This window comes from Lissotriton vulgaris, unplaced genomic scaffold (genome assembly GCF_964263255.1).
Source record: "Lissotriton vulgaris unplaced genomic scaffold, aLisVul1.2 SCAFFOLD_3828, whole genome shotgun sequence".
Classification (NCBI taxonomy): Eukaryota; Metazoa; Chordata; class Amphibia; order Caudata; family Salamandridae; genus Lissotriton; species Lissotriton vulgaris.
Genome location: NW_028247777.1, coordinates 169,300 through 196,584, shown reverse-complemented (window position 1 = coordinate 196,584; position 27,285 = coordinate 169,300). Strand labels below are relative to the sequence as shown.

Here is a 27,285-nt window from a genome sequence, read left to right as displayed (position 1 = left end):
TCAACCCACCAAGGAATCCCAAAAGGAAGGCACACTTTTTTCTTATCCTTACTGTCTTGGCAATCACATTTTGTCCACTCTTGTAATCAAGGCCCTACTACAAATAAGTTGCTTTCAAGGGATTAATTCCCCACCTTTGGCTGCTTCCAGGCAACTCCTCGTCAAAACACATATGACATGACACATTGCATGAATGGGGAAAAGCCATAACCACAGGCATGTCCAGAGTGATTTTCTGGGAACAGTTCAGGCTCTTCTAAAGGGACACATTTTCAAAGACACCCATGGACGACCAGCAAACCAACCAACCAAATAATACAGGGGGTAAACCAGTGTCACTCATGGAATTATTTGTCTCAAATGTGCTACACCTTAACAAGGAGTAGGCCTCACTGAGGACCTTTTCCGTTTTGCCAAATTCATACAAAGTCTATGAGTAAAGCAGTTTTTACTTCACTTGAACAACTATGATTACAATAGGTAGTTCAAGTAATGATCAATTTTAATGAAGGGGTGCACTGAAATACAGGTTTGAAGGCCAACATGTATATAGGATTCCAACATTAACAAAAGTAATACAACAGCTTACCATGCCATATCACTGCATGACCGTCCCACAGTGTCGCCAGGGTTTTTCTCGCACCATCCCATATACTGTTGGAGTAGGCTTCTTTGAGTTCGTTCTTCCGTTTGTAAACATGAAGGAACAGGACAGATAGGTACAGAAAGATCACAATAAAAAAGGGAAGAATAAATACAACAATGAGTGGTGTGAACAGCCATAAGAGGTAGTTTGCATAATTCAGGTAGTCTTCCAGATTGTCCAGGTCTATCCACTCCTCCCACTTGTCCATCAGACAGGTTAAATAGGTCAGTGAGGGACCAACAGAACAGGAATCGTTTTTGCCGGCCATATTCTGATCAGGAGCAATTCAATCAAATATCAAATCCTTGCTGTGGTCATGATAACTTTGTATGCTTGCTCCTGGAGAAACAGAAGATATATTTTAATAGATGGAACATGATTACAAACAATGAAGTTTAGTCTTAAACTGTGAAAAAGTTTGTCAATACTTCACTGTTCGGCCTCTAGTCAGGTCACAAAGTACATTACTAACAGGAAAAGTTACAACATAGTCCGCTACTCCTGTAAATAAAGAACTAACTTTTGGGCTTGCCAACATCAAGACCTAAGAACATTTTTTAAATGTCTCTGGAAATTCTGGGGCCAACCTACTTGTCACGAGCAACAGATCTGGGTTTGTTTACATGTAACTTAATTAGCTGATCATCTGCGCACAGACCAAAATCAAACTTGATTTTAGGTTTAAAGTATTTTATTCAGCGTGACACACCAAAACTGATACACAGCAGTATAGGATTGGCAAATGAAAAAGAGCTGAAGTCTGGCATGACACAAGATTTCAGTACAAATGTCCCCCCCCCACCCCAACGTCCCATTGCCTCACCCAACCCCTACCCCCCACCCACCCCACCCACTGTCCACTGCGCTACTACCATGCAACCTATATCCCCAAGCTCTAGGTAATTGGGGAAGAGGGTCTTACCCCGCTCACTGATCTGGCGCCAACGGGCTCGTAAGCCGCAGGAGGCGAAGGTATCTCTGACAGGTGAGTTCCCTGAACTCCGTGAGCAGCAGAGAGTGAAATGGTTGCCACAGTTCATTAAATTGCGTAATATCCCCAGCCACCAAAGACAGTTTCTCCATACCCAGCACGTGCCACAGTCTGTGGAGCCAGCCCGTGACCGTGGGAGTTGTGTCCGTGCGCCAGTATATCAAGATGTTCTGAACTGCAGAGCCGAGGGCGATGGTGATCTGCCTACCTCTTCTGGACTTGAGGGGATACATTAGGTCATTTGGGAGTCCATCAGGGTATATGCCGGGAAGCGCGGGAGCTCTATGCCAAAATGAGAATCAATTTCATCCAGTACTTCCTTCCAGTAACTAGTTAAGAGAGGACAGTCCCATAGAATGTGCGTGAGTGTACCCCGGTGTCCGCACCCCCGCCAGCACGTATCAGTCTTACTACGGTCGAACTCATGGATCCACTCAGGCGTGTAGTACCAGTACGTGGACACTTTGGTGAAGGTATCAGTGAGACCCATGTGATATGCAGAGTGGCGCGCCCTATAAGATATGGGGTCCCATTCCTTGGGGCTCAATGTCCTACCAAGATCCCGTTCCCATCTAGCCCTCCCGGGGTTATGAAAGTGTGTTGAGGGTAGTTGTAAGAACTTATACAAGTCCGAGATTAGTTTCGAGTCCGACGTACGGGACAACAGCCATCTCTCGCACAGTGAAAGCATCCTATCCGCCATGTCCCTCACCTGTGGCTGAAGAGCCCAATGCCGGACCTGCATATAACGGTGTCTCTCAGTTTCGGGGAGTGAGAACTCCAGCCGAAATTGTGTGAACGGGATGACCCCCTCGGGCCATACAGGTGGCATAATGCTCTGCACCCTGCCTGCCGCCAATGTGTAAAGGCTCCTTTCTCCATTCCGGGAGTGAAGGCAGGGTTATCCACCAGCGGCGAGGGGAATGTGGTGAGGTCATACCTACGGTAAATCGCGTCCCAGACCCGCAAAGGCACCCTAGTAATAAAAGAGCCGTAGAGATTTAGGCGGGTGGGTCCGGTGTAGGAACGGTATCTCCTGCAGAGGCCGCCCCGCCACCGCCTGGTCCTGGAAAAGCCAATGCTTATCCGACTCCCACCTGCACCATTCGACCAAGTATCTCAATTGAGTCGCTTGAAAGTATTTACGGAAGTCGGGAATACCTAGACCTCCAGTGTCAGGAGACAAAAGGGAGAGGGACCTGCGTTACCTAGGCTTTTTCCCTTGCCAAACGAAACGGGCCACATCTGACTGTAACTGCTGTATCCATCCCTTTGGTGACTGAAGCGGCAGGGCCCTGAACAAGTAGAGCACTTGCGGCAAAATCGTCATCTTGACGGCGGCAATCCTACCCAACCAGGAGAGGATGCCGCGATTCCAACGGCCTAGCTCGTTCCTGATCTTGACTCCCAAGGCTAAGTAATTAGCCGAGACCATGGCTGGCAGCGTAGGGGCTATCTGAATCCCCAAATATGTTATCGCCTCTGAGGACCAAAGTAACAGGAACCTGTTCTGCAGATATGCCCTGGTATCAGGCACCAGGGAGATATCCAAAGCCACTGACTTCCCCATATTCACCTTAAAGCCTGAGACCGTGCCGAACGCTGCCAGTTCTTCCATACAGGCCGGAAGTGACATCTGGGGTGCTGCCAATGTGAAGAGGACATCATCAGCGTAGAGACTGACTGTATGGGTAAATCCACCCATCCGTATCCCCTCCACTGCTGATCGAGTCCGCACCCTTTGAGCGAACGGCTCCATGTATAGAGCAAAGAGCAAGGGCGAGAGTGGACAACCTTGCCTGGTGCCAGTCTCAATGGGGAAGGCTGCAGAGGTGTGGCCGTTAACCCGGACCACTGCTGAGGGTTCCTTGTAGCAGTTGAGGATCATAGTGCGAAACCTTTCCCCAATACCCGCCTTCACCAGTACCTGCTCCAAGAAGGGCCAATGCACGCGGTCAAACGCCTTCTCTGCATCAACCGTGAGCATCATCCTTTCACCCGGAATCCGGGAAGCCTTTTCCAGCAGATGGACCACCCATTTTGTATTATCCACCGTCTGCCGCCCCGGAACAAAACCCGCCTGATCCAGGTCGATAAGGCCGGGTAAATGAAGAGCTAAACGACTGGCCAGAATCCCAGTATAGAATTTCAAATCGACATTTAAGAGGGATATCGGTCTGTAGGATCCACACTATTTAGGATCTTTCCCTGGTTTGGGGATGACCGTAACAGAAGCCCTCAGGAGGTCAGGCGGGATGGCTCCAGGTTCCGCGAAAGAGTTGAAAAGGCGGGTGAGGACTGGGGCCAACGACCCGCAGAATGTCTTATAGAAGAGGGCAGAATAACCATCTGGGCCTGGTGCTTTGCCGTGCTTGAGTCTGGCAATGGCCGTCACTACTTCCTCTATGCTAATATCCCTGTTCAGGTGGTCCGCCTGCAGAGGCTCCAAGGAAGGCAGAGTGACCGAGTCCAGATAGGAGGTCATAGCCGGCACATCCGACGGGTCACCAGCGTAGAGGTTTCTATAGAAGCCTCGAAAAGCGGCCGTGATGCGGGCATCATCCGTTACTGCAGAGCCCGTGGAGTCAGAGAGCTCCTTCACTAAATGGCTCTGCCTAGTGGCCCGGAGTCTATTGGCCAAAAGTTTGCCACAGCGATCCCCCCAGTATAGAAGGCATGGCGCAGTCGGAGGGCCGCATATTCCGCTCGGTCTACATCTAAGGCGGCAAGGAGTTTCCTTGCTTCTCTAAGCTGCCGCCAAATCCTTGGTGCCCCAGTCCTGCGGTGGATCAAATCCAGCTCCCGGACTCTGTTAGTAAGCTCATCCCTCTTTATCCTGCGCTCCTTGTTGTCGGCCGCGGAGATTGACAAGAACTCCCCCCTAAGGACAGCCTTCAAAGCCGCCCATTGTGTGGCCCGGGTGGTATCCGAGTTGTCATTGTGAGCCAAATAGTCACGGAGTACTTGCTCAATACGGTCCGTTACCGTTTTTCTATGTAGCAGGGTATCCCGGAGGCGCCAAATCCTCGCCGGGGAGGCAGAGGGTGGCAAGCAGAAGGAGGCCTCGACCGGGGCGTGATCCGACAAGGAAATTACCCCCATGTCCACGGCGGACGCCAGAGCCTGCACCGGTGAGGTGACCAGGAGATGATCAAGCCCCGCGTAGGTCTTATGCGCGTGGGAATAGTACGAGTAGTCCCTATCTACGGGATGCATGTGGCGCCAAAGGTCCAGGAGGTCCACCTCCGCAAGCCTAGCCTTAGACCCAGCTGAAAATTCCCCGACTTGCGGGGAGCGCTGCGCCGATCTGTCTACCACCGAATCAAAGACCATGTTAAGGTCGCCCCCAAGGATAACATGCCTGTCCGGCGAGGCAGAGATCTCTTCCACAGCAGACTGCAAGAACCGCTCCCGTTTATCATTGGACTGTAAAGGGAACCTATCGTGAATGTAATTCCCCCCACCCGGAACCTATGTGCCAGCAACCTTCCTTTAATTTCTGCGAGTTTGTGGATGTGTTCTCCCCGAAAGTGTCGAGCCACCAGAATCGCCACCCCGGCTGTCTTGGTGGTACCGGAGGAAAAGAACTGCGTCGGGAATTTACAAGAGCGTAGCGCAGGCATATGTCCGCTTGAGCATTTTCTAACAGGGAAAGCACCGCCCGCCGCTTAACAGGATTATTCAGACCCCTGACATTCAAGGTCACAACTTTAAAGGTATGAGGAGGCACAGTGGTAAATGTATGTAAAGGCGTTAGTATCCTGCCTGTTGATCGTAGTGGGCGAGTATCCTCCCCCCAACTCAAGCAGCAAAGCAATCCTCCCAAGACAATAAGCGAAGCCGCTCCCTCCCGCGCAGCCTAGCACCAGCCATGAGCTCTAATGTGACCAGGTCTCCCCCCACACACCAGCCAACCCCACATTCCATCTCCCCACTCGCCTCCCCTTCGCTGCTGAGTAAGACAAGGTGGAGAAACTCAGGCAAAGCAACAAATCCTAGCACAGCGCACTGGACAACTCCATTCCCCACTCCCAACTCCCACAACCCCTCCCGGTTCCCAAACACCCCAACACAACCCCTTCCACTCCCAGAACACTGTCCCCGACCTCCCAAGAAAGGAGTCAAGGGAACCATTGTCCAAGCCCGGCCCAAACAGGCAAGTCTATGGAAAAGTCTCGAAAGTGGACGTCCAGCCACCACACAACCCCCGCTCCCCCCCCCCCCCCCCAAGCCCCCAAACCTGCAGCTCAAAAAGAAGAAGCGATGTCGATCTCCCCGCGGAGAATTTCTAGGCGGTCAAAGCAACCTCTCCCGCCGCCGTTTCTCTAGCGACCTCTCTCACAGCATTATCCATTTCAGCCCGGATAGTAGGCGAGTCAGGTCTCACTGAAGAGGTTGAAGGCCTGCGGCCAGGGACAGATTGCCAGCCATCTCTGGTGACTCGGCGACGACGTGGAGTGGGGGCCTCTTCGTCGGCCGCTGTAATGCCCAGTACAGTACAGGTGTCCTGGAGGGAGCGCAGCTGATGAAATGTTCCGGTCCAGCGGAAGAGAATACAAAAAGGGTGGCCCCAAGAGTATTGAGTATCATGCTCCCGCAAGAAGTCAGTCACAATTTTAAAGGACTTGCGTTTCTGTAGGGTGACCACTGAGAGATCTTGAAAGAGGGCCACCCTATGACCTCTGAACTCCAAGGAAGGCTTGGTGCGAGCTACCCTTAAGATTCTCTCCTTCAGGGGATAGTCCGGCAGGTAGGCCAGAAGGTCGGGGGAGGCGCCGGGGCTCTGCGTCGTGGGCCCACCCTGTGTGCCCTGTCGATCCTGAGAGCAAAATCAGTCGGCTAACCCAGGATGTCCCGGAACAGATCCTGCAGGTAGTTAGCCGCGTCCTCCCCTTCTTCTCCGAGAGGAATACCCCGGACCCTAATGTTGTTTCTCCGGGAACGGTTCTCGAGGTCCTCCACATGGGATTGGAGATCGATCTGCTGGTCCCGAAGCCTGATCCCTCCCTGCTGGAGCTGTGCGAGTTCCTCGTCCCGGGCGTGGCCCGCTTCTTCCACAGATGAGACCCTCTCTCCCAGGCCATCGACCTCTCTCCGGACCTCTCTTACCTCCCCCGCTACTTCCTGCTTGAGTGTCCGGAAGTCCTCTCGTAAGGAGCTAAAAAGCGACTCAAGGAATGACCTGGTAACTGGCGGCTCCCCTCCGCTCGCCCCCCGTGAGCTGCTTGACTGAACTGGGGAGTGCTGTCCGCGGTCTTGCCGTGCAGTGCTCCTGTTCAGCATTTCCGGTAGGGTGCGGTCACCCTTCCTGCTCCCCTTGTTGCCGGCCATTTTGGACGATAGATGAAAGTGTCCAATCCTCACCAACAACAGCAGCGTTTACTACACCACCCAGCCACCAGCTGGATGACCACTCTAGTTGGTTAGGCCTTCCGTCCGCTCACTCAGTCGGCCGCCAACCGTATACTTCAAATCTAACAGACCTCCGGGGGCCCAGCCGCAGTCGTTAGTCCTGGCCCCCAATCAACCTGGACGAGTTGAAAGTCCTAGAGTGAGGCGTCACTCTCCCCACGCATCCACTGCCTGCACGTGCTCCGGCCTCTGCAAGTGTCCCACCAAGATCAGCCACAACAGTACGACCAAACAGGTCCCAAGGGCAGGCTGGGCCCACTGCAAAGTCACTAGCAGGACCCCCGTAGTTCAGGCCCACAGGCCCTCCGCCACTCCCATACGCTGCCAAGTGGAAACAGAAGGGGGCGACCCAACACCCTCCGCCACGCTCCGACGGGAATCAATAGTGCTGGGTCCCCTTACCGTGGCTGCCGTGACATACTAAGACCTTCGCGAGTAGGCCGCTCGGCCCTTCACCACTGTCCAGGCGCTACCCCACCACTTTCTGACAGCACTAGGCCGGGGGGATGGGGTCTCCGTTCCTCCGTGAGCTGCCGGCCCCTCTAGCCACTGAGGTGCATCCTGGCACCCGCTCTCCACCTCCTCATGCTTCACAGGGCGTAGACTCCTACCAACTCCACCTCCGTGCCAGGCCGATGGAGACGCAGACTTCAGTCTCATAATGGCGTCCCCAATTCGTAGCACGCTACCTCGCAAGCAGCTCCTGGTCTGACCCCACTCCGTTCACAATATGAAAGCCAGCAAGTCACAGGGGTCAGCCGCTTGAGACCCCACCGGGCCCGAGTTACACTGCCAGGCATACGCAACCTCCTGTGTGGCTTCAGCGGGTGGGACAATCCAGCACCCCGGTCCGGTTCAGGCAGGCCCCCGGTTCAGCTGTTCTTCGTGGCGGGGCTCCGACATCACGCCGCTTCGGTCGCTTCCGCTCTGTGGCGCATTCAGCGGCTCCGCACTGTAGTGGCGGGCGGACCCGAGCAGGTTCCCGCTCCTCTCCAGGCGCTGTGCTGGCGGCCTCCGCGCGGCGCCTCAGGCTCGAGTTAGTCCACAGGGCGGACCCAGCGGCACTTCCGGTCGGGCCGCGGCTCTCGAAGATCGCGGCTCGGTTTCCACAGTCCGCCAACGGCGCCTTCTGGTGCACTGATTTTCCTCCCAACGAGGCCCGCTAGTTCCCCACTACTCCCGCCGTCGCCAGCTGGTAACGATGGGAGGAGATCAGCGGTAAATAAGGTGCTTAGGGGCCTGGGGGAGATCGCCGAGGTTGCGTCCTCCTACTCCGCCATCTTGGCCACGCCCCCCAAACTTGATTTTAGAGCACAAAGTTTATGATGTTTAGTCTACACTGTGACTTTGGCTACTCCTTGGGATAATACTGTGGTAGACCAATGTATTCATGTGTAGCAGGAGCTAGTGCCAATTAAGAATAAATAGGTGTTCACCTGCTATTAATATCAAGTATCACTGCAATCGCAATGTTAACGCAATTCTTTCGACTCATAGCAACTTCTGAAAGCTTTGCTGATAACATGCAAAAAAAAAATTGATAAAACTCAGAATGAAAATATACATCAAATGAAATATATAAAAAATAAATAGCACAGGGGCTGGTGGCAGAGAACACAGACTAAAATCAAAAATACTAAATATTTCGCTGTAGAAGGTGCAATATATTGCATAAGGGAATTCAACAGGTAAGCAATGCGAGAAAGAAGTTGCATCCTACTGTGAACTGGGTGGAGCTGTGATTTAGCTCAGACACTGCCTACACAAAAGGATCCACAAAGGTAATACAGTGCTTAATTTGTAAATTAATAAGTGCCAGGGTCCTGACCATGAGGCAACTGCAGCTTGCACCAACCACTGCCAGAGTCATTGCTGCCAATGGCAGTACCAAAACAACTACTAACCATCTCTCTCGCCTGCAAGTGTGACAGTTCAGATTATTCCAAGTCCTCAAACCTGATGGAATGGCTGGAGAGGAAGGTATTAGTAATTATTCAGGTAAATTGTATTTATAAACAACTGTTGTTCTGCTCATCTCTAAATTAGATGACCAGTGCCACCATGTGGCGGACTGTCATAAGTGGGGTGTTGACAATTAAGGACTGGTGTTCAGAACCGGAAACCAATTATGTGACTGTGCCGAGCACCGGAAAGCACTGGTTCGAATTAAGCACTGGGTAATTCCAATTTTCCCTAAGGATATACTTGGAACCGTCTATGCTAGTGTGGTAAAGCAACATGCTTATCCTTTAGCAAACTTTATGGGAGGTATTGGGTTATAAATACAATCAAACATCAACAATAAAGTAAAAGAAGTAAAGAAAATAAATCTCCAAACAATGTTAAACTAAACAGAAACATTTAAAAACTTGCACAGAAATTAAGAAAAGAGGGTAAGGGCATTAGTAAACACATTAAAGTAGCTGTGCTACAGAAACCAATCCCTGCGGTCCTGGTCAATGGTTCAGAACATGAGCACAATCAACCTTTGTTTACAGATTTATCAAAGACTATTCAAGATATATCATACGAAAGTGGCTGTTCAGACATTGTCTTAGCATCTTATCTGTGCTCCTCAGATCGAGTGTCATGGAAGCAAGTTTCATATTTTTGAAGAGTAGCCAGTTAGCCAGGAGGTCTTGGAGGACATACATAGAAATATACATTTAACTAGATTACAGAGCTTTCCAACATTTGAGACTGGATCTGAAAATTAAAATTATTCTGCCAATGTCATGGCAATCAGAAAATTACTTTATTCCCCATGACGGCTTTATAAAACTGCTGCATGTCCAGTCTTTTTAGGTTTTCAACTAGAATATGGAGTTGCGGTATAAAATATTCTCCTGTTCAGGAAAAAATGTCTACCACTCTGTGAATATTTGTCCGTCAACTGAAGGTGCAATTGATGCTGCATTTTATTTGGATTGTCTTCATAGGTCACATGATTTACTACACACTGATCGTTGTATCACCTCTCGTGTACTCATAAAACTCAAAATAACTAATTTAAAAAAAAGTGTTTAATTGGAAAAAGGTTCATGTAGATTTGTAAAACATGACCACGTCACCTCAAGGCAGTTTTAATTTGACCCAGCAACCAAGCAAGGCCGACCCAATAAAGAATTGTATTGGTTATACATAGAATCATTTTGGGAAGTTTAGTAAATACAGTGAGCCGAGCCAGGAGGCTAGCTGTACCCAGTTAGACAATATTGCAGCGGTCTACCGGAAATCTGGATGCTATGTGAACAGTCTTTGCAGAGGTAGAAAGACTTCTGTCATTAGGCAATCGACCTAACCAATAAGATTATTGTGTTCTCAGAGAACAAGATCCAGTTTGTCGGAGAAATAGTCAAAGTAGATATATTCTGGCAAAAGGTCAAGGTTAACAGCAAAAGACTGGCCTTGTCAGGACAAGGGAAAACGGCATGGTATTGTCTCTGGGAAGAACTTCTATAACTCAAAGTGAGAACAGAAGATAATGAAAGTCTCATTTAAGTCAGTACTCTGCTCCGGCAAGTAATAGACTAAAGAAACCAGTCTTGAAAAAGTGGCACATAGTATACGAGACAAAATACACCAATCATCCACTTTTGTGTTCAAATATATTAGAAACACCAGGTATACATAGAGCAAAAAAATGCCTAAATCCATTAGAGCACAGTGAGGTTTAGCACCAATAGTCAAGCACTTTAAGTGTGGATAAAGTCAAGCTAGTAAGTTAACAAAACATTTGAACATCAGGAACAAACGTGTAGTTTGTTTTCCAACTGTAATGCTTGCAGTGCTGCTCCACTGCAGATGCTCCCTTAGTGCAACATTCACAAGGCCATAAACATACCTTTGAGTACATAGAAATGCAGGTGGCTGTAGTAATGAACCATCATTCTAGGAACCGTATTATGATGCGGTTTACAAGCTGCATCTCCCAACTGGGGTTATTTTTTGGTTCCTTTTTTTAATGCAAATATGTATGTATGTAGTATTTGTATAGTGCAAACCTAGCCAACAGCATAGCCAGCTCTGTATTCCTAAGACTGCTACAAAAAGGGATTTCTTTTCCTAAAACTATTGACTGCTACACAATTTCTTAATTACAGTACATGAAATAGACTTCATTCATGAAGTAGAGATTCATTACCTAATTTGCAGGAGACTCTTTTCAGTAAGTTGGTTATTCATGTCTTGCCACAGCTGCCACAAAAAACATAATTTTTTGTGGCTTAGGTTTGAATGTACTATTTTTAAGTATGATTACTTAGCGGACTGATCACTGGTAAGCCATTGTGCAGAACTTTGGTAGACTGATCGTTCTGGTGCTTCGTAGATAATTTTTGTATGATTAGCTTTGATATTACTATAATATAAAAGTAGTAGAGTCACAATGATGTAACTCAATGTTACTTTTCTCATGAGGCACAAAGGAGACCAAATAGATTTGTTTTTCACACTACGTCGGTTGCAGCCTGATGTCCTGATATCGTCCTTTGGGTTCTGAAGAGAATCATGGGCGTTTTGACATACAAGTTGAGTGGTGAACATTTTGTACCACAGGACTGACCATAGCATTTACAGGACTGATGAAAAATGATTGCATGTTATTCTTCTCTACATTCTGATTTAGCATGGATACTCTATGAAGTGCTTGTACATTATCACTCCTGTTTTATCATGCAGAACACCCTAAACAATTTGTTCCAATTTAAGTACACTGTAGCAATTGCTTCTCACATTCATGACTAGACAATAGATGCCTACATTGAAGATTAAAATACAACAAACTAAGTTTCATCTTGTTCCCTCTGTGTAACTATTGGACCCCTTTTTGCATGGTCACCCCAAATGTTTGGCCTTTTTGCTGGCTATAGAGCTCGATGCACTTTACAGTTGCTAACCAGTGGTAAAGTGCAGTACAAACAAAGAAAATGCATAACAGAATTAAAACTCAAGTACAGAAACAAAAACACTGCACATTATGCTTTTGGATGCCATTGATACAAACCGCTAAATATTGAAGTTGCAGATCTTTAAATGCTTGCTTGGCTCATGGAGGTGTAAGCGCATTCCTGGCGATGTAGCAGTCCTTCCCTGAAATCAATGAGCTAGGGGATAGGACTTAGAATAGTCTGAAACCAAAGTCTCAAAGGAATTACAAGGTTGAACAGCATGGCACACCTGTCCTTCCGTGACCTAAATTGAAAATAAAGCATACACAATGTTTTTAAACCAGCATAGCTAAATAGCTTCACTTACTGTGAAGTAAATCATTAAACAAATGAAACTACAAAATGAAATTCATGTGTGACATTGATTGTATGGGTTATCAGTTCAAGTCAGTGGGAAAAAAATGACAAGCTAGCGCAAGAGTATTCTGAAACAGCAGCTGGGGCAAATGGCATAAAGGAATGCAGATTGACAGCAGCTTTGTAGTATCCTGGTTTGGATACCATGTGCCTTTCCAATTAATCTGTCTTGCTGCTCAGCCTATCTGGGTGAATGGTAGAATGTTGAGTGTGTGAGGTAATATGGAATGTGTGGTGTGCCTGGTGGATGGATGACAGTTGGAAGAGAGGGCTGAGTAGCAAGAGAGCTGCTCCTGGTGGGGCTTAGGAGAGACTTGATTGATACTTAAATGATTACTTGATTTAACCTGAAATCCATCTAATAAACCTCATCAATCAATACTACTCGGCTACAGATCATCTTATTACATTTGGCGACGTTTGGACTTACCTACACGGCTTGAAACATCTAGGAACATCAAGGAACTTCATGACAAAGATTTAAAGCAACAAGTAAGAAAAAATAATGTATTTAAAGTTTCTCGTAGTTTACTGGCACCCCTTAGTTAGCCCCACCAGTGACCTATCACCGGTCGCCCTCCAAATTGGATGTGCCAGTCTATGCCTGCATACAACTTAAGTGTGCCAGTCCCTGTACAACGCTTCTTCCTGCCAGCTCCTACTTGTTATTGCGAGCATTGCTTAGTTAATACTGAAGAGCATCAGGGACTACTGTGCAGGTAAGAGACATTAATCTTTGTTCAGCATTTTAAAAAAAAAAGAGAGGAAAAGAAGATCTGTAAGAAAATACTGTATTTCTAAAACATCGTTAATGTTATCAGCGCTGGATGTGTAGAACATTCTCATTGTAATCTGCGCAGTTAGAGCGAAGACTTTATTTGGAAAAGAACTGCCTAACGTGATAACATGATAATTTATTTTGTCTAAATGAGCGAGTTAGGGCATAATCTGCGCAAGAAGAGTGAAGATTTTCTTTTGAAAGAACTGCCTAACGTGATAATTTTGTCTAAATGAGCAAGTCAGGACAGAGGGAGGCAACCGTACATCTTTAAAGAGATTTATTTATTTGCTCTGAAAGCGAAGATCAGTGAAAATAAAAACATGGAAATGTTTATTCCATAACTGAAGTTGAAATGGTTATGTGAACTGCCGGTTATTCACGCGCATGAGACAGAGTGTGATTAAATGTTGTTTTACATGCTGTTTAAGAATAAACACAACACGTGTGGCAAAGCGCTTGAAAGACGAGAGCTGGAGCAGTCCTGTTAAGAATTCAAAAGATAACAGGCAGCGCGTGTAATTAATCTCCTGGGAGTGTTAAAAGTTAACTCAATCTGACGGACCATGTATTCACACATTGGCAGTTGCTCCGCCGCTTTTCTTTTCAAACCACAACATGCAGCTCGTGCGAGCAGCCTCACCTTCTCGTCATTGTCCTTTCGTCAGTCCTCTGACAGTGTCCGAGGCTTCAGTGACGTCTTCTTTGTGGCAATTCTGTGGGCTGATTCACGACGTTTGGGGACGTTTACACACCTTGAACCACCCGGCCTTACTTGAATAACGTGCCGCCATCTTTGGTTTACACCACAACTCTACTCTGAGCCAAGCAGTCTCCTGAAGTTCACCACGCAGATATTTCTGTTTGCAACTTTTATTCCCAGGGCACCGGTGTTATTCTTCAGATTATCGTATTGGATCAGCAGGTACTGTTACTTTTAGTTTCTTCATCCTGCTTAGTGCATCTTTTATCACAAAGGCGTCATGTTCTACAGCGATGGGCACGCTTCATGATTTATTGTAGTTATAGTCTACATTGGCATTTAGATACAGCGCGTCCAACTCTTCACACTGTTCATTTGTTTGTTCCTTCTAAGGGGGAAGGTGGTGTAGTATCCTGGTTTGGATACCATGTGCCTTTCCAATTAATCTGTCTTGCTGCTCAGCCTATCTGGGTGAATGGTAGAATGTTGAGTGTGTGAGGTAATATGGAATGTGTGGTGTACCTGGTGGATGGATGACAGTTGGAAGAGAGGGCTGAGTAGCAAGAGAGCTGCTCCTGGTGGGGCTTAGGAGAGACTTGATTGATACTTAAATGATTACTTGATTTAACCTGAAATCCATCTAATAAACCTCATCAATCAATACTACTCGGCTACAGATCATCTTATTACAAGCTTCCCTCAATACACGGTACCGTTCAGTAACCTTCATTGCACATAAGGAACAGTTAACCAAGCGTTAGACTGTGGCAAGTGTCAACCGGAGGTAAGGTTGCACAAAGTAGTGTAGGACTGGCTAAAGGCTATGGACCACATGTATGATCGCTACATTTTGCGAGTTCCTAATTGTGACTTGCAATTAAGAAGTTGCAAAATGCGATTTACAACAGTGTGTTTAGCCTGGTTTGCGATTTCCAGTGGGTCCCATATGGAATTGTCTCATCAATATTCATGAGGCAGGTTGAAATTTGCGACTCATAGGGAATAACCAAAAATCACAGGGATGGTAGTATGCTGGGGTCAGCAGATCACCATGTCTGTGATTACTTTTTCAATAATGTATTTTTTTTGGGGGGGGGGGGGGGGGAGAGAGAATTGTAGCTCTTTTCTTAAATGAAAATGGAATGCATTTCAAAAACAAAAATGAAAAGTTATCTTTTTGTTTTAGAGTAGGCAGTTCCCAGTGGAACTGCTGCCTGCTCTTAAAAAAAATGTTTGCGCCCACATTCGCAAATGGGAGGAGGTCCATTAGGGACCCCTTCTCAATTGCGAATGGGTTACCACCAACATGAAATTGTTGGTAAACAGCAAAGCTTTTCAGATCGCATTCCGGTCACAAAACGTTTATACATTCCCTGCGACCACTATCAAGTCCTGGCCCCTTGATATACCTCAGTAAAAAAATTGCTGTCCAGAGATATCCATTTTTAGGTCGAGGACCGTAGGCTGTGCTTGCGCAGTTCGGTCTGAAGATTTAATGTTTCTTAGTTATGGGGCTTGAACCCACCTCTCTTCTCCATTGGCTGGCCTCGTAAATGCTGGCCAGCCATTGGAGGAGAGGGACGTCACTCTGTTCAAGCCCCGTCTTTTTCGGATTCGGGGGTGTATTTTTTTTGCTGTTTTCTCACCGTGACGTCATCTGTCACTCAACTGCTAAATCCACGCCCCCGAATGCGAAAATGGCGCCGCCCAGGTTTGTTGAAAAGTCGCCACTTTTAGAGGGTATGGCTTTATTCTCTCTGGTTCCGTCCTTGTCCGTCCCCAGGTGCTTCAATTTCAGTGTCTGTCTGCTTCTGTGTACTCGGCTACCCCTGTCTGAACCTCTCTGCCCCCTCCCCTGCGCCTGGACTGTGAGCACGCGCGCCCTCGGCCCCCCTCCCGCACATCTGCAGCGTGAAGTCAGCGTCGGAGCAGCCTCCGTCGCCCCCCCTCCCCTGCCCGGTCGGCTGCGAGCAGTGCCGGAGTCTTCAGGCTCAAACTTCAGTCAGTGCTCAGCGTGCTCATCCACATGTAAGTACCGGCTGCGAGGGAACCGGGCCAGCACTGCGGTGAATGGACGGCAGCCCCCTCTCTCCCTGGACAGCCTCTCCCGAGCCCCTCCAGGAAAGGACCTTAACGGGCGGAGCGCCAGTGCAGAGCAGCGAACTCCGGGGGCGGGAGCATCACTGTGCGCAGGCACCTTCTCCCTGGAGCTCAGGATGAACACGGTAAGGTTGGCCGATGTTCACTGTCCCTCCACGCCATCTTAACATTCCATTGTATATCCCCCAACCCGTGCATATCCAGATTGTGCCCGTTCCGCCTCTGTCAGTTCTGCACAGCCCTTCCGAGTTCACTCAGTAAACTACTTCTGTTTCCACTCTGCTTGTCCCTCCTGTGCCAACTCTACATGACCTTCCAGTGCCCACCTTGCATACCCCTAGTGTGCCCACCCGTGCATGCTCTTGGCGTGCCTATTCTGCATATACCACTTGCGCACCCTACAGTTTCTTCTACATGGTTCTCTTCTACCTACCATTCATACTCTCCCCGAGTCATCTGCATAGCCCCTTTTTGCCCATCCTCCAAACACTTCACATGTCCTGTCTCCAAGCACACGTGTCTAATCTGAACTTTCCGCTGTGGCAATCCTGCATATACCGTTGTGCCACAGTGCACGTCCATTGTGCCACCAGCATGTGTCCCTGTCTATTCCACCTGCCCCCTGCATTTCACACTACTGCACCCTGACATGCTACTTCAATTCACCTAAAAATATTCCCATGCACATCGCTGTCCACTGTATGTCCCATGCTTGGATTCGCCTTAAACTGATGTGTGGCTTTCCTGCATATACTTGTGGTCTTGCACACACTCCTCTGTGCCAACTTGGATATCTCCGACTGTCTCTACTGTGCTTCACCCTCTGCAACCACCCGTTTCACACTGGATTTCCCCGTGTTCCTGCCAATCGGGCACTGTGTTTTTCTCGCTTTTCTGCCCCCCACTGTTCCTCGTGCTCGCTTTTCTGCCCCCCACCCCCCTATCCCCTCGTTGTGATCACTTTTCTGCCCCTCCACCCCGATCCTCTTTTTAATTTCTTTTCTGCCCCCCACCCCGTTCCTCGTTCTCGCTTTTCTGCCCCCCTGTTCCTCGTAATCGCTTTTTTGTTATCGTTCTCAAGAAGAGTGAGGCTCATTGTTTTGTTGGAGTTCCTTCCATTGAAGTTCGGTGAAGGAGGGCAGCTGAAAGGTGAGGCAAGTTTGCAAAAACGGGGGAAAAAAAATAATAATAAATAAATAAAATCAGTGTTACTAAATTAAAACAAAGCACCGGAAAATATGTGCACGGGAAGTAACTTGAATGCCACTCGCAACTGCCCACACGCAGCAAATTCAGTTGCAAAGAGCGGCTGACGACAGGAGTAACCATTGCAGCAGCCTCACAGGACAGGACAGGCCGAGCGGGCTCACTCAGGAGGCGGGCGGCAAGAGGTTACTGCGTGGTGGTGCCTGACTGCCTGCAAGTGAAGTTAAGATGTAAGAGACAGAGTGATGCAGTGCAGCCAACCAAGTGTGTGTGTTTGTGTCTTTATTTATTAAATTAATTCCATCAAGCAAAGTGCTATCCGCAGCTGCCTGCAGTGAGGGTGCAGGTCGGATTGTAGTAATGGCGTTTGGCCTGACTAACTGTGATCAGTCCTACCCAAGAGCAAGCCTTTTCGTTTCAGCCATGAAGTAAGCAAGTATAAAGAAAATGTGGGTGGAAAACAACGTAATTCTTCTTAATTGGATAGAGAGAGGAAAAGTCGACATTCAATTTATGAATCTTACTCTGTTTTATTTCAGTTATTTTATGCTAGTTGCCTTTTCTAGCTGTTTGGCCCCAGTGCAGGAGAGTCCCTTGCCAAGCCACAAGACATAATAAGAACACACGTGGGAGCAGTTTCCGCCATTAATAAGTTTATTGTTTCTGGGTTTTGATTGGGCTGGGGGTGCTGAAATAATCAGAAAAACCGGCTTGAGCCCAACAGACGGGAATCCACAAGTGAAGTGTTGTTAAAAGCTATGTAGCATACCCTTCAGTGTTTGCAGTAGGCTGAATCCTGTTTTATTTTGCATGGTTTCCACAGAAACGGCATGCACGACTGCGCGTAGGCTAAGATTATTGCCCCTGTAAGGTCCTTAGGGGACATTTTATTCTCTTGCCAACAGCCTGGTTAATGTGTCATCCTGTAAGTGTTTTTATCCCTCCGCTCGGTATAGCTAATGACCAGTGTCATGGATTAATCAGGAAGCACCAGAATGTGTTGTGTATGAACTATTTAATTATTTATTCGTTTTTTTTTTTGTTCGTCACACGCAAGGCCTAAGTTTCTCCAGAACACTGCGCATAAGGCCAAAAAGAGCATGTTAGATGAAACTATGAAATTAAAGCCGTTGATTGCCTAATTGTCATCTTGATGCCAGTGGGCCTTGGGTTCATTAGCCATGCTATGCTGCTGCTATGCCTTCTGGGACAAAGTTACAATTTGGTAGAAAAAGGAACGTTCAAAGCCTTGCGCAGGGTTGGACCCAGTCAGTGGAGAGTTTATTTACCTGGGAAGCACATGTACCATATGCTAAGGTGCAGATCAGGGTTTGCGACACGATGAAAGAATTTGTGAGTCTGACTCTCCTAAATACATTTTATGGGATGTTTGGTGCTCACTGTCCTGGGCACTTGTGATTTGTTTGTCCTGCCATGCTGCACGCTCCATTAGAGACACAGTATACCATTACACATTGTACTTGCTTGCAGGTGGATTTTCTGACCACAAAATCATTTCTTGTTCGATGTATGTATGTGTCTCTCTCCCTCTCTCCATTACTCACTCATAATTAGTCACTCTATACTACTCACTCTTTACTACTGAAACGCTCACTTGCTCCATCTTCCCGGATTTGGACACGAGGAAAGTTGCTGTTCGCCCAAGGAGGGAAGCAGTCTACAGGGGCTCTTCTCTCAGGTCGCGCTGCTGGTGGGAGCAGTTCCGCATTCGGCGGTAACCCTGCACGCTCCCAGCGTGCGCTGGACCAAGGAGAAAGAAAACTACTGCTGACCACACCGGGGGACTGCGAGGACCAGCAGCCTCTAGCTCTCACAGCTGGTGCCTCTTCCCCCGGTGGCCACGCCCCCTCAGCACCGCACAACATAAGAACCAGTTCAGTCCCTCCCGCAGCGCGGGGCGAAGCCCGGGCAAAGGGCGGGCCCGTTTAAGCCCGTTCAAGCCTGTGCAAGACTGGACTGGGCCATTTCATTTCTGGTTGGTTTTTCTACTTCACCATATTTTACGGTTACTGTTAGAGCATATTAATTTTTATCCCTGAACTTGCTTCTTTTAGCTCCACCAGCACTAGCGAGCCATTAACTGTCGTACAGCATGTCTCCTCGAAATACTAGAAACACTGTTAAAAAGCAGGCTTTGGCCGCGGCCGAAGTCATCGGTCCGATTGACCAATTTATAACTAAGGCCAACGATGCCATTGAGCAGGGTATCATTTTATTAAAATCGCCGAGTTTCCCAGGACCTGGCCATAGCGAGGCGTTCTTCTATGGGCCTACTGGCCACTGCGGTAACTCCGCTACGCCCAGCAGAACTACCCCTGCCAGTGTTAGTCCATGCAGAGGTAAACACGGTGCCCAGTACAGTGGATCTCTCTGAAACTTTGGATTTGTCAGATTCTCACCTGTCCCTTGAAAAATCCCCACTTATATTTGCCACTCACAGTGCCCCTGATCCCTCTCCAGCCACAGTCAGGGCTATACGAGAAGGGGCCATTCCCAAAAAAAAGTCAAAGAGAAGGAAAACTGCTCATTTACAGCACATTACTACCAGTCCATCCATGACCATCTCCAAAACCCCCTCTACCTCACATCTCTCCCAACCCATTAACCCTGTTCCAACCCCCGATCAATCACCTTCCCCCATGCCAGCACCTCCAACAATCCTTACTGTTGATAACTTAAATCTTAGCAGCTCCAGTAGCTACGGTAGCGACAGTAGCCTGGATGACAACGGGAACATAACTAACATTACCTGTGGTAACGACACCCTATTGCTTAATAAAATAGGTGAACTATTTAAGTCGTACCTAACCCCAATTGAAAAGGTATTACACCAGGTGCAAACTCAACTAATTCAACTAACTCATTTGTCCTCCGCTCTCGATCAAGCCAAGACCAGCACAAAAAATCCCAATCCTGCTCCAGGGAAATCCCTACCAAATAATAGCAAAACCAGTAAGCCCAGTTTGGCAAAAACGATTGTTCCAAACAACAACACTAACCAAAAGGCCTTGCTGAAACCCATCCAAAAACAACCACCACCTGCTCAGCCTAAGCCCCAACCCCCACCTAAGGCACCAAAGCCTTTACCACCACAACCCCCGATCAATTCCAATAATCCAAATGTTCAACAGTCTATCCAACAAAAAACCCCTCCTCAGCCTACCCTTCCCACCCCAGTACCCTCACACCCGAAGCAACAATCGGTTGGCTTTAACAATGTCCCCAGAAACCGCAAGAGAGGGCCCCGTCCTGTACATCTTCCACCTGAGGCATCCCCTTATGTGGTAATTATGACGGGTGTCCCGGAACTCCCCCCCCAGTCAAGATGAGCCAATTTGGTCACTAAAAAACAAAGTTACCTATTGGCTGTCCAACAACAGACCCTTACCAACTTTTTTGGACAACAGAGTTACCACCGTCCGCAGAGTGCCATGGCTCGGCACTGTGCCCAAAAACATCCAGGGCGACTGCATCATAGTGAACTTTGATGACCCCAACACGGTAGAGCACATTTGCTCCTGGGGCGACCGTACCTCTGATGAAGGGATAGCCACCCATAACCTGTCATACTTTTACCCCCCGGCTCCGCGTAATAATACAGCCCCCCCTTGGAGCTGGACGAGAGTAGGTAGTTGGGACGGGAACAGAGATCACGGTCAGTGGGCAGGTTATGGTTTTTTCAACTCCGCCTTCGGACATCCTTCCAACTGGAGAGGTCCACCATTATCTAATAGATATGAATGTTTGGACATGGTTGACTGACCATCAGTCCCCTCCGATAACATCCAAGATACCATAGATATATAGATCCCCACAACCCTCTCTCTAAGCAAAAATTGGGTGGTAACGCCCAACCACCCTTCCCTGCCAGGTGCTGTCATTGAGTCCTTTACTCCACTGTCAAAATCCCCTTTACACTTGACATCTTCGCAGGTTTGTGCTCTTAGCTCTGCTCCTCTTATTACTTCGGAGGAGATACTTAAAAGCCAACAAACTAGTTTACCCATACCAACTAGTTTATCTAATAACACTGCCCTTTCTACTACTTCGCCCCTTCACATCTGTGATCCAATACCGCCTGACCACCTGTTGACCTCAAATTCCCCTTTACCCTCTACTAGGGATCTCGCAATCATGTACTGGAATGTAGCGTGCCTGAGGTCAAAAACACACTTACAGCCCTGGATTGACCTGGTTAACAGCCATGACATAGCCTGTCTCCAGGAAACCTGGGCCATAGAGCCGATTCATATCCATGGCTTTAAAACCTTTCATATGTCCGCTACTCCATCAGTTCAAGGTAGACCCAAGGGTGGTCTGGCTATCTACGTCTCGAACCAAATTCCATTTACCATGTCTGAAATATCCCAGATGTCTGCAATTTCTCAAATCCTTAAGTTTACTGTTAAAAGCTCTGTTTATTATGTTATAAATATGTATAACAATGAGCCATCGGTTGACAGTGTAAAGTCATTGGCGGAAATCACTTCATTTCTGCATGACCAGAAAGTTAAAAATGTACAGTCACAATGTTATTTTGTATGGGGTGGGGACTTTAATATTTATTTATGTAGTAATTATAACAAAGGTATATGTGGCCTTCAAGACGAGCATGACTCTCCCATTACCCACTTTGTCCATTCTAGCTTAGGGTCAGCTTTTAATGCATCTTTATTCTCTCTGGAACTCGAATTCGCAAACGAACTTGTAACACCTGTTGTCGACTTTAAGCCAACATTCCATGGTAGAGGATTGTTGACCACGATCGACTTTATATTGTGTTCACAGATTCTAGGACCCAGATTAAAAAAAAATTTCTACCGGTACAGACCCTTCTAGCGACCACTTCCCCAACAGTATTACTATAACTCTTACCTTGGCTCCCGCATCTAGCACTAAGCCCAGTATTTTAATGCAGCAATCACTGGAGATGGGTCGAACTAATGGCTACACAGTAAAGTGGTCTAAGATCAACCCCAAAGAGGTCACTGAAAAGGTCATTCAACAAACTCTTCCCCACATATACACCTGTTTAGATGAGACTTCACCTCCCCAGCTAATTCTGTGTAGTTTTGCAAAGATCCTAGAAATCATGCGGCAGGAACTTACCCGCCACCCTAGCAAGAAGAAAGATAAAGATAGTCGGGGGTGGTTTGACTCCGACTGTCGTAGGGCCCATAACGCACTCAAACGAGCCCTCCATAGCCAAGACAGGGACACAGTTTTAATTTCTTTTTTAAGAAGGCAATATAAATTGGCCATAAAAACCCGCAAACGTGAAATAAAAAATAACCTTTGGGCCCAACTCCATGAGAGCATAAAATCAAAGGACAGTACGCTATTTTGGCGAACAGTCAAGTCCCCATTTTTTGCAGATGACACCGCCTCTTCCCACTTAGATGTGGCGGTACCTGCTGAAAAATGGGTTACCCATTTTTCCCAGATATTTGGGAACTCATCACCAACTACCGATGATACCATACCTGGGGAGGCCTGCACCAACAGTAATAACATCTACCCAATAGACATCCACTTTGACCTTGGAGACGTGAACACAGCGCTAACGTCCTCCAAGATTGGCAAAGCCCCCGGCCCTGATGGGGTTCCCTTAGATATCTTTGTGAACAACCTTGAACTATGGTCCCCAATAGTAACTCAAGTTATGTCCGCAGTCTCTCAGGTTGGTTTAATCGATTCGTGGTCCACTTCTGTCCTTCTCCCTATCTTTAAGAAGGGAGACAGAGACAATCCAGCTTGCTACCGACCAATTTCCCTCTTGGACTCGCTGGGCAAGGTCGCTGGGAGACTCCTCCTGGAACGTCTCCAGGACTGGGCGAAGGAGAATAAGATCATCACAGACCTCCAGTTTGGGTTCCAAGAGGGATTAGGTACGGTGGAACAGGCACTTAACCTCACTTTACTAATGGGGAAATATGCTTGGGCTAAAGGTGGCAACCTTTATCTGGTCTATGTGGATCTAAGCTCCGCATTCGATTGCGTGATTCACTCCAAGCTATGGGAGATCTTAAGCAATCTGGGAGTAGACCCTCCAATCCTGAAGTTTCTCCGGGAGCTTTATTCGGATGCCAAAGCCTGTGTTAGGTTTGGTATTAACGGAGAGCTAACGGATACATTTGGAATCACAAAAGGAGTTAGACAGGGGTGTGTCCTTGCCCCATTCCTGTTCAACATCTATACCAATGGCTTGGAACAAGCAATGCTGATAGGGAACAAGGACCTCCCCTGTATAAAAGCCCGCCCGATTCCAGCACTTCTTTATGCCGATGATTCGGTAATTTTAGCAAGGACACCCAACCAGCTCCAACTGCAACTCAACAAGTACTGCCAATATATGCTCTCCCTCGGTCTTCAAGTTAACAAATCTAAGACCTTTGTAATGCATATTGGCAAGAAAGCCCAGAAATGTAAGTCCATCTATATTGAGAACACTAGACTAGATAGCGCTAGGTACTATCCGTACTTAGGTATCCTCATTGACCATCAAATGTCGTGGAAACCTGCCATATCTAGTAGAAAACTGCAGCTCCAGCGTACAACATCAGCGCTAACCTCATTCTCAAGGAAACTGGGCAAGCCCGCTCCGGCAGCAATATTGCAAATCTATCAAGCCAAATGCACGAGCGTGGCTACCTATGGAGCCGGTGTATGGGGCTACGCCCCTGTCCAAGAGCTCCAGGTAGTCGAAAACGACTTCCTGAAGTACATATTAGCTCTCCCTAGAAGTGCTTCCAACTACGGTAGCCATATGGAACTCGGCTGGGATTACCTAACTGACACCATAAGGTACCAACCAATTCTCCTGTGGCACCGTATATGGACCAAGGAGCAATGTCTCCTAACCCGGTTGCTAATAACAGACTGCCTCACCTTGACCCATTGGAAAAAGATTCCTTGGCTGTCGTACGTATTCAAATTTCTGAATGATTTGAACTGCCTAGAGTTTTTTATAAACCCTATTTCACTTTTGACCATATCTAGAAAGTCTTTAAAGAACCTATGTGTCTCGCATCTGAGGGATTTACGCTTGTGCTCCGAAATCAGCAAGCAGTCGACTATCCATCTAATGTCGATTCAATCCTCATATGGCCTGCAACCCTACTGGTCTTTTTATTTGTCCAACTACGATAGACATGTTTTAACTCGCTTCAGATTTAACTCTTTCTATCGCCTTGTCTCATTTCCCACGCCTTCAGACTGGTCACGTGAATTGGTCAAATGTCCCTGCGATGACTGTACCCCTCAGTCTATGTTACATGCAATTTTATTCTGTACTTTTTATGAAATTCCCCGCAAACGTTGGTTGGTCCCTTTGCTTAGATCACTAGGTCTGAGAAGATGCAGACCTGCCCTCCTGGCACTACAATGCCTAGACTCTCCTCATGTTGCAAAAACAGTTGCTTATTATTTAAAAGCTTGTATCAAAATTCGGTCTAACCTTGCGGCGTCTGCACAGTAAATATTATTTTTATACTGTTGTTATTTTTAATACTAACAAAAAGAAAAATCGATTTTATCCTTAAACTGACATATTATTGTACATAGCAGTCAACTACTATATGAAAATCAAAATGTTGTAAATAACTGTATATGTATTGTACGATTTACTTTTATGATTGTAAATTCAATCGAATAAAGTTATTTTTGATTTGATTTACTGAAACTAAAAATACACTTTGTATAAGTAAGGGCGTGGCTGTGCATGTAAATGTGTGTGGCTCTAGGACTCTTTACTACTCACTCTCTCACTATTTAATACTCACTTTTTACTACTCTCTCTCTAATACTCTCTTTACTAATAACTCTCTCCTACTCACTAACAACTACTGACTTTACTACTTACTCTGTGTGTGGGTGCTAATGAAATAGGTCTCGCATATGCAAGCGATTAAGCTATTGGCAATATAAATGACAATGCCATTTATTTTTGATTTACGTTTTTATATCATTAGAGATGTAATTTAGCTTGGGTAAACATTGCTAACCCAAGTCGAATTTTCTGGACAACATTTTTAAAAATGGAGGAAGTTTTGCAGTGATGTTATTGTTGTAATATTCTTCATTCTAACAGTTATATTTTAGGAACTATGAGACCTATATACTTCAATTAGATGTCAAAACCATAGGTTTGGGGGGGTAGTCTCATAGAGAGAAAATAACTCCTCACAGCAACCTTTTCACCATTATCCAAAATGGCGGCTCTTTAATGATGTTTTAGCCATCATATTGGCAATTTATTTAATATTGCTTTTGTTTCTGGTTTTCCATTGATTCCAATTCGTAAACATGAGGTTGCAGAAGGTGGTAGCAGAGGCTCTTTACCTCCTGACAGTGTTGCTAATTTCAAAATCTGAGGACTCCTACAACAGAGAAAAATGTGTTATATGTCAGACTAATCCAAAAGAAAAAGCTAACACCTAGATGCCTATACAATCGAAGCAAACAGAGGCACACAGCTTATCACGTCACAATTACTTTCCAGAAACGAGGACTGTGGTGGTGTGCTACATTTTTAACTAAACGTGCTAATATTGAGAGATAATTGCTTTCCTTCAAATATGGACTGGGCTCGCCACCCCTACAGAGTTCACAGACAATTAATTCCTTTTAAGTAGTTTGTCTCTGGGCTTGGCGCAGGTCCAGCGTTTCACACCCCATCTATAGATGGGGCTGTGGATTTGAGTTACAATGAGGCAGTTCATCTGTGCGGAGAGATAAAGTTATGTTTTGGTGTACTTTTTTTTAACTTATGGTTCTTTGCATCGTATTAACGTTTATATATGTCCGGTCTGAATGTTATGTTAAGCAAAGTGATGGAGTTTGTAAAATGTGGTCAATATGAGAAAAATAAAATAAGCCAGTACAACTTTAATATTGACTTTCTAATTGTCAATTTCTTTTGGAGCAGTTTATAATAATTCTTATGTACTCGCAGACGTTAGGTTGCCTACCTTCAGACTCTGCCATGCCTGAGTCCACACCCGTTAACATCACCTGGGCATTGTCCCTTTTGTTAGAGTTCCCACTGTTTTTATTCCCCAATTCCAGCACTGTAACTACTTACAAGGAGTCTGAATAAAAGCAATTGTAAAACCTACCGAAAACAATTTTAAATCATCAACACCCCCCCATAAGCTCTCACATCTCTCCATTGGGACAAGCCGGACAACCCCTCCACACCCCTCTCAAAACAGTTTAGTCCTCTTTGAGAGAAGGACACAGCTGTTGCGCTCCGAGCACCTTAACTAAATGGGTAATAGTACGAGCTGGTCCTCTGTGTGGGTTATCACGTGCTGAACATAGGCCAAACTGACATTGTACAATCAGGAAGGGGAGGCAGGTGGAAATTCCCAAGCGGGCACTTTTGACACTAAATTGTTAAAAAACGTAATACAATGTCATGAACTTTAAAAATGCAAGACGACACAGTAAGCTTATTTCTTCTTGATATAGGAGGCTGACAGAGCACTAGAGCGGGGTTTTCCAAGGAAATGCATGGTGTTTAAATAAAATGGGCAAAGGGGGAGGGGAGGGTTGTTTATATTGGTTCTTGCAGGAGCTTGGCAGACAGTATCTGTGCAACACTGCACTGCCAGCTCTGCACTTGCATCTGAGAGGGATTTAAACCACAAGTAGCCTAGCCCCATCCCGTACCGTGTCTGGCGCGCCCTTTAAGCAGGTAATACTACTCGCTGCAGCAGTCTCACCTGAACCGGTCGGGACGCCGCTATCCTGCAGGGAATATTCCAAGTGAAAAGCTGCGGAAGGGGGGGGGCGCGCAGCACACAGAGCGGGTGCGACGGAAAGATGCCCGTACAGAGGCCGGTAGCTGCCGTAGGTAGGAACGGATTACGGAAGGCGAAAATGACACGCCTGTGACGCCAGTACAGGCCGGGTGGGCTGCAAACCAGCACACTGCCCGCACAGAAGTTAACGGGCATGCCACCATCCAATCGTACGGCTGTGTGCCGTTTTCCGGGATCCCTCAACCAATAATTCATTGGTAGACCTCTCTCAGCCAATCCACAGCAACCGTGTAGTTTAGGAGCACTGTTGTCCAATGAACAGTTGGCAATAGCTTCCCAACCAGTCACATGACAAAAG

General features: G+C 46.9%; 1 protein-coding gene across 1 annotated transcript; it reads right to left on the bottom strand.

Annotated features, from left to right (window-relative positions):
* Positions 1-484: 484 nt before the first annotated feature.
* Positions 485-27,114, bottom strand: LOC147665053 (DGAT1/2-independent enzyme synthesizing storage lipids-like). Its single transcript, XM_086949789.1, has 3 exons — positions 26,889-27,114; positions 12,055-12,242; positions 485-985 (listed from the first exon to the last, which is right to left on the bottom strand). The coding sequence occupies exon 3, from the start codon at positions 912-914 to the stop codon at positions 564-566; it is 351 nt and encodes a 116-aa protein (XP_086805915.1). The 5' UTR covers positions 915-985; positions 12,055-12,242; positions 26,889-27,114; the 3' UTR covers positions 485-563.
* Positions 27,115-27,285: the final 171 nt, after the last annotated feature.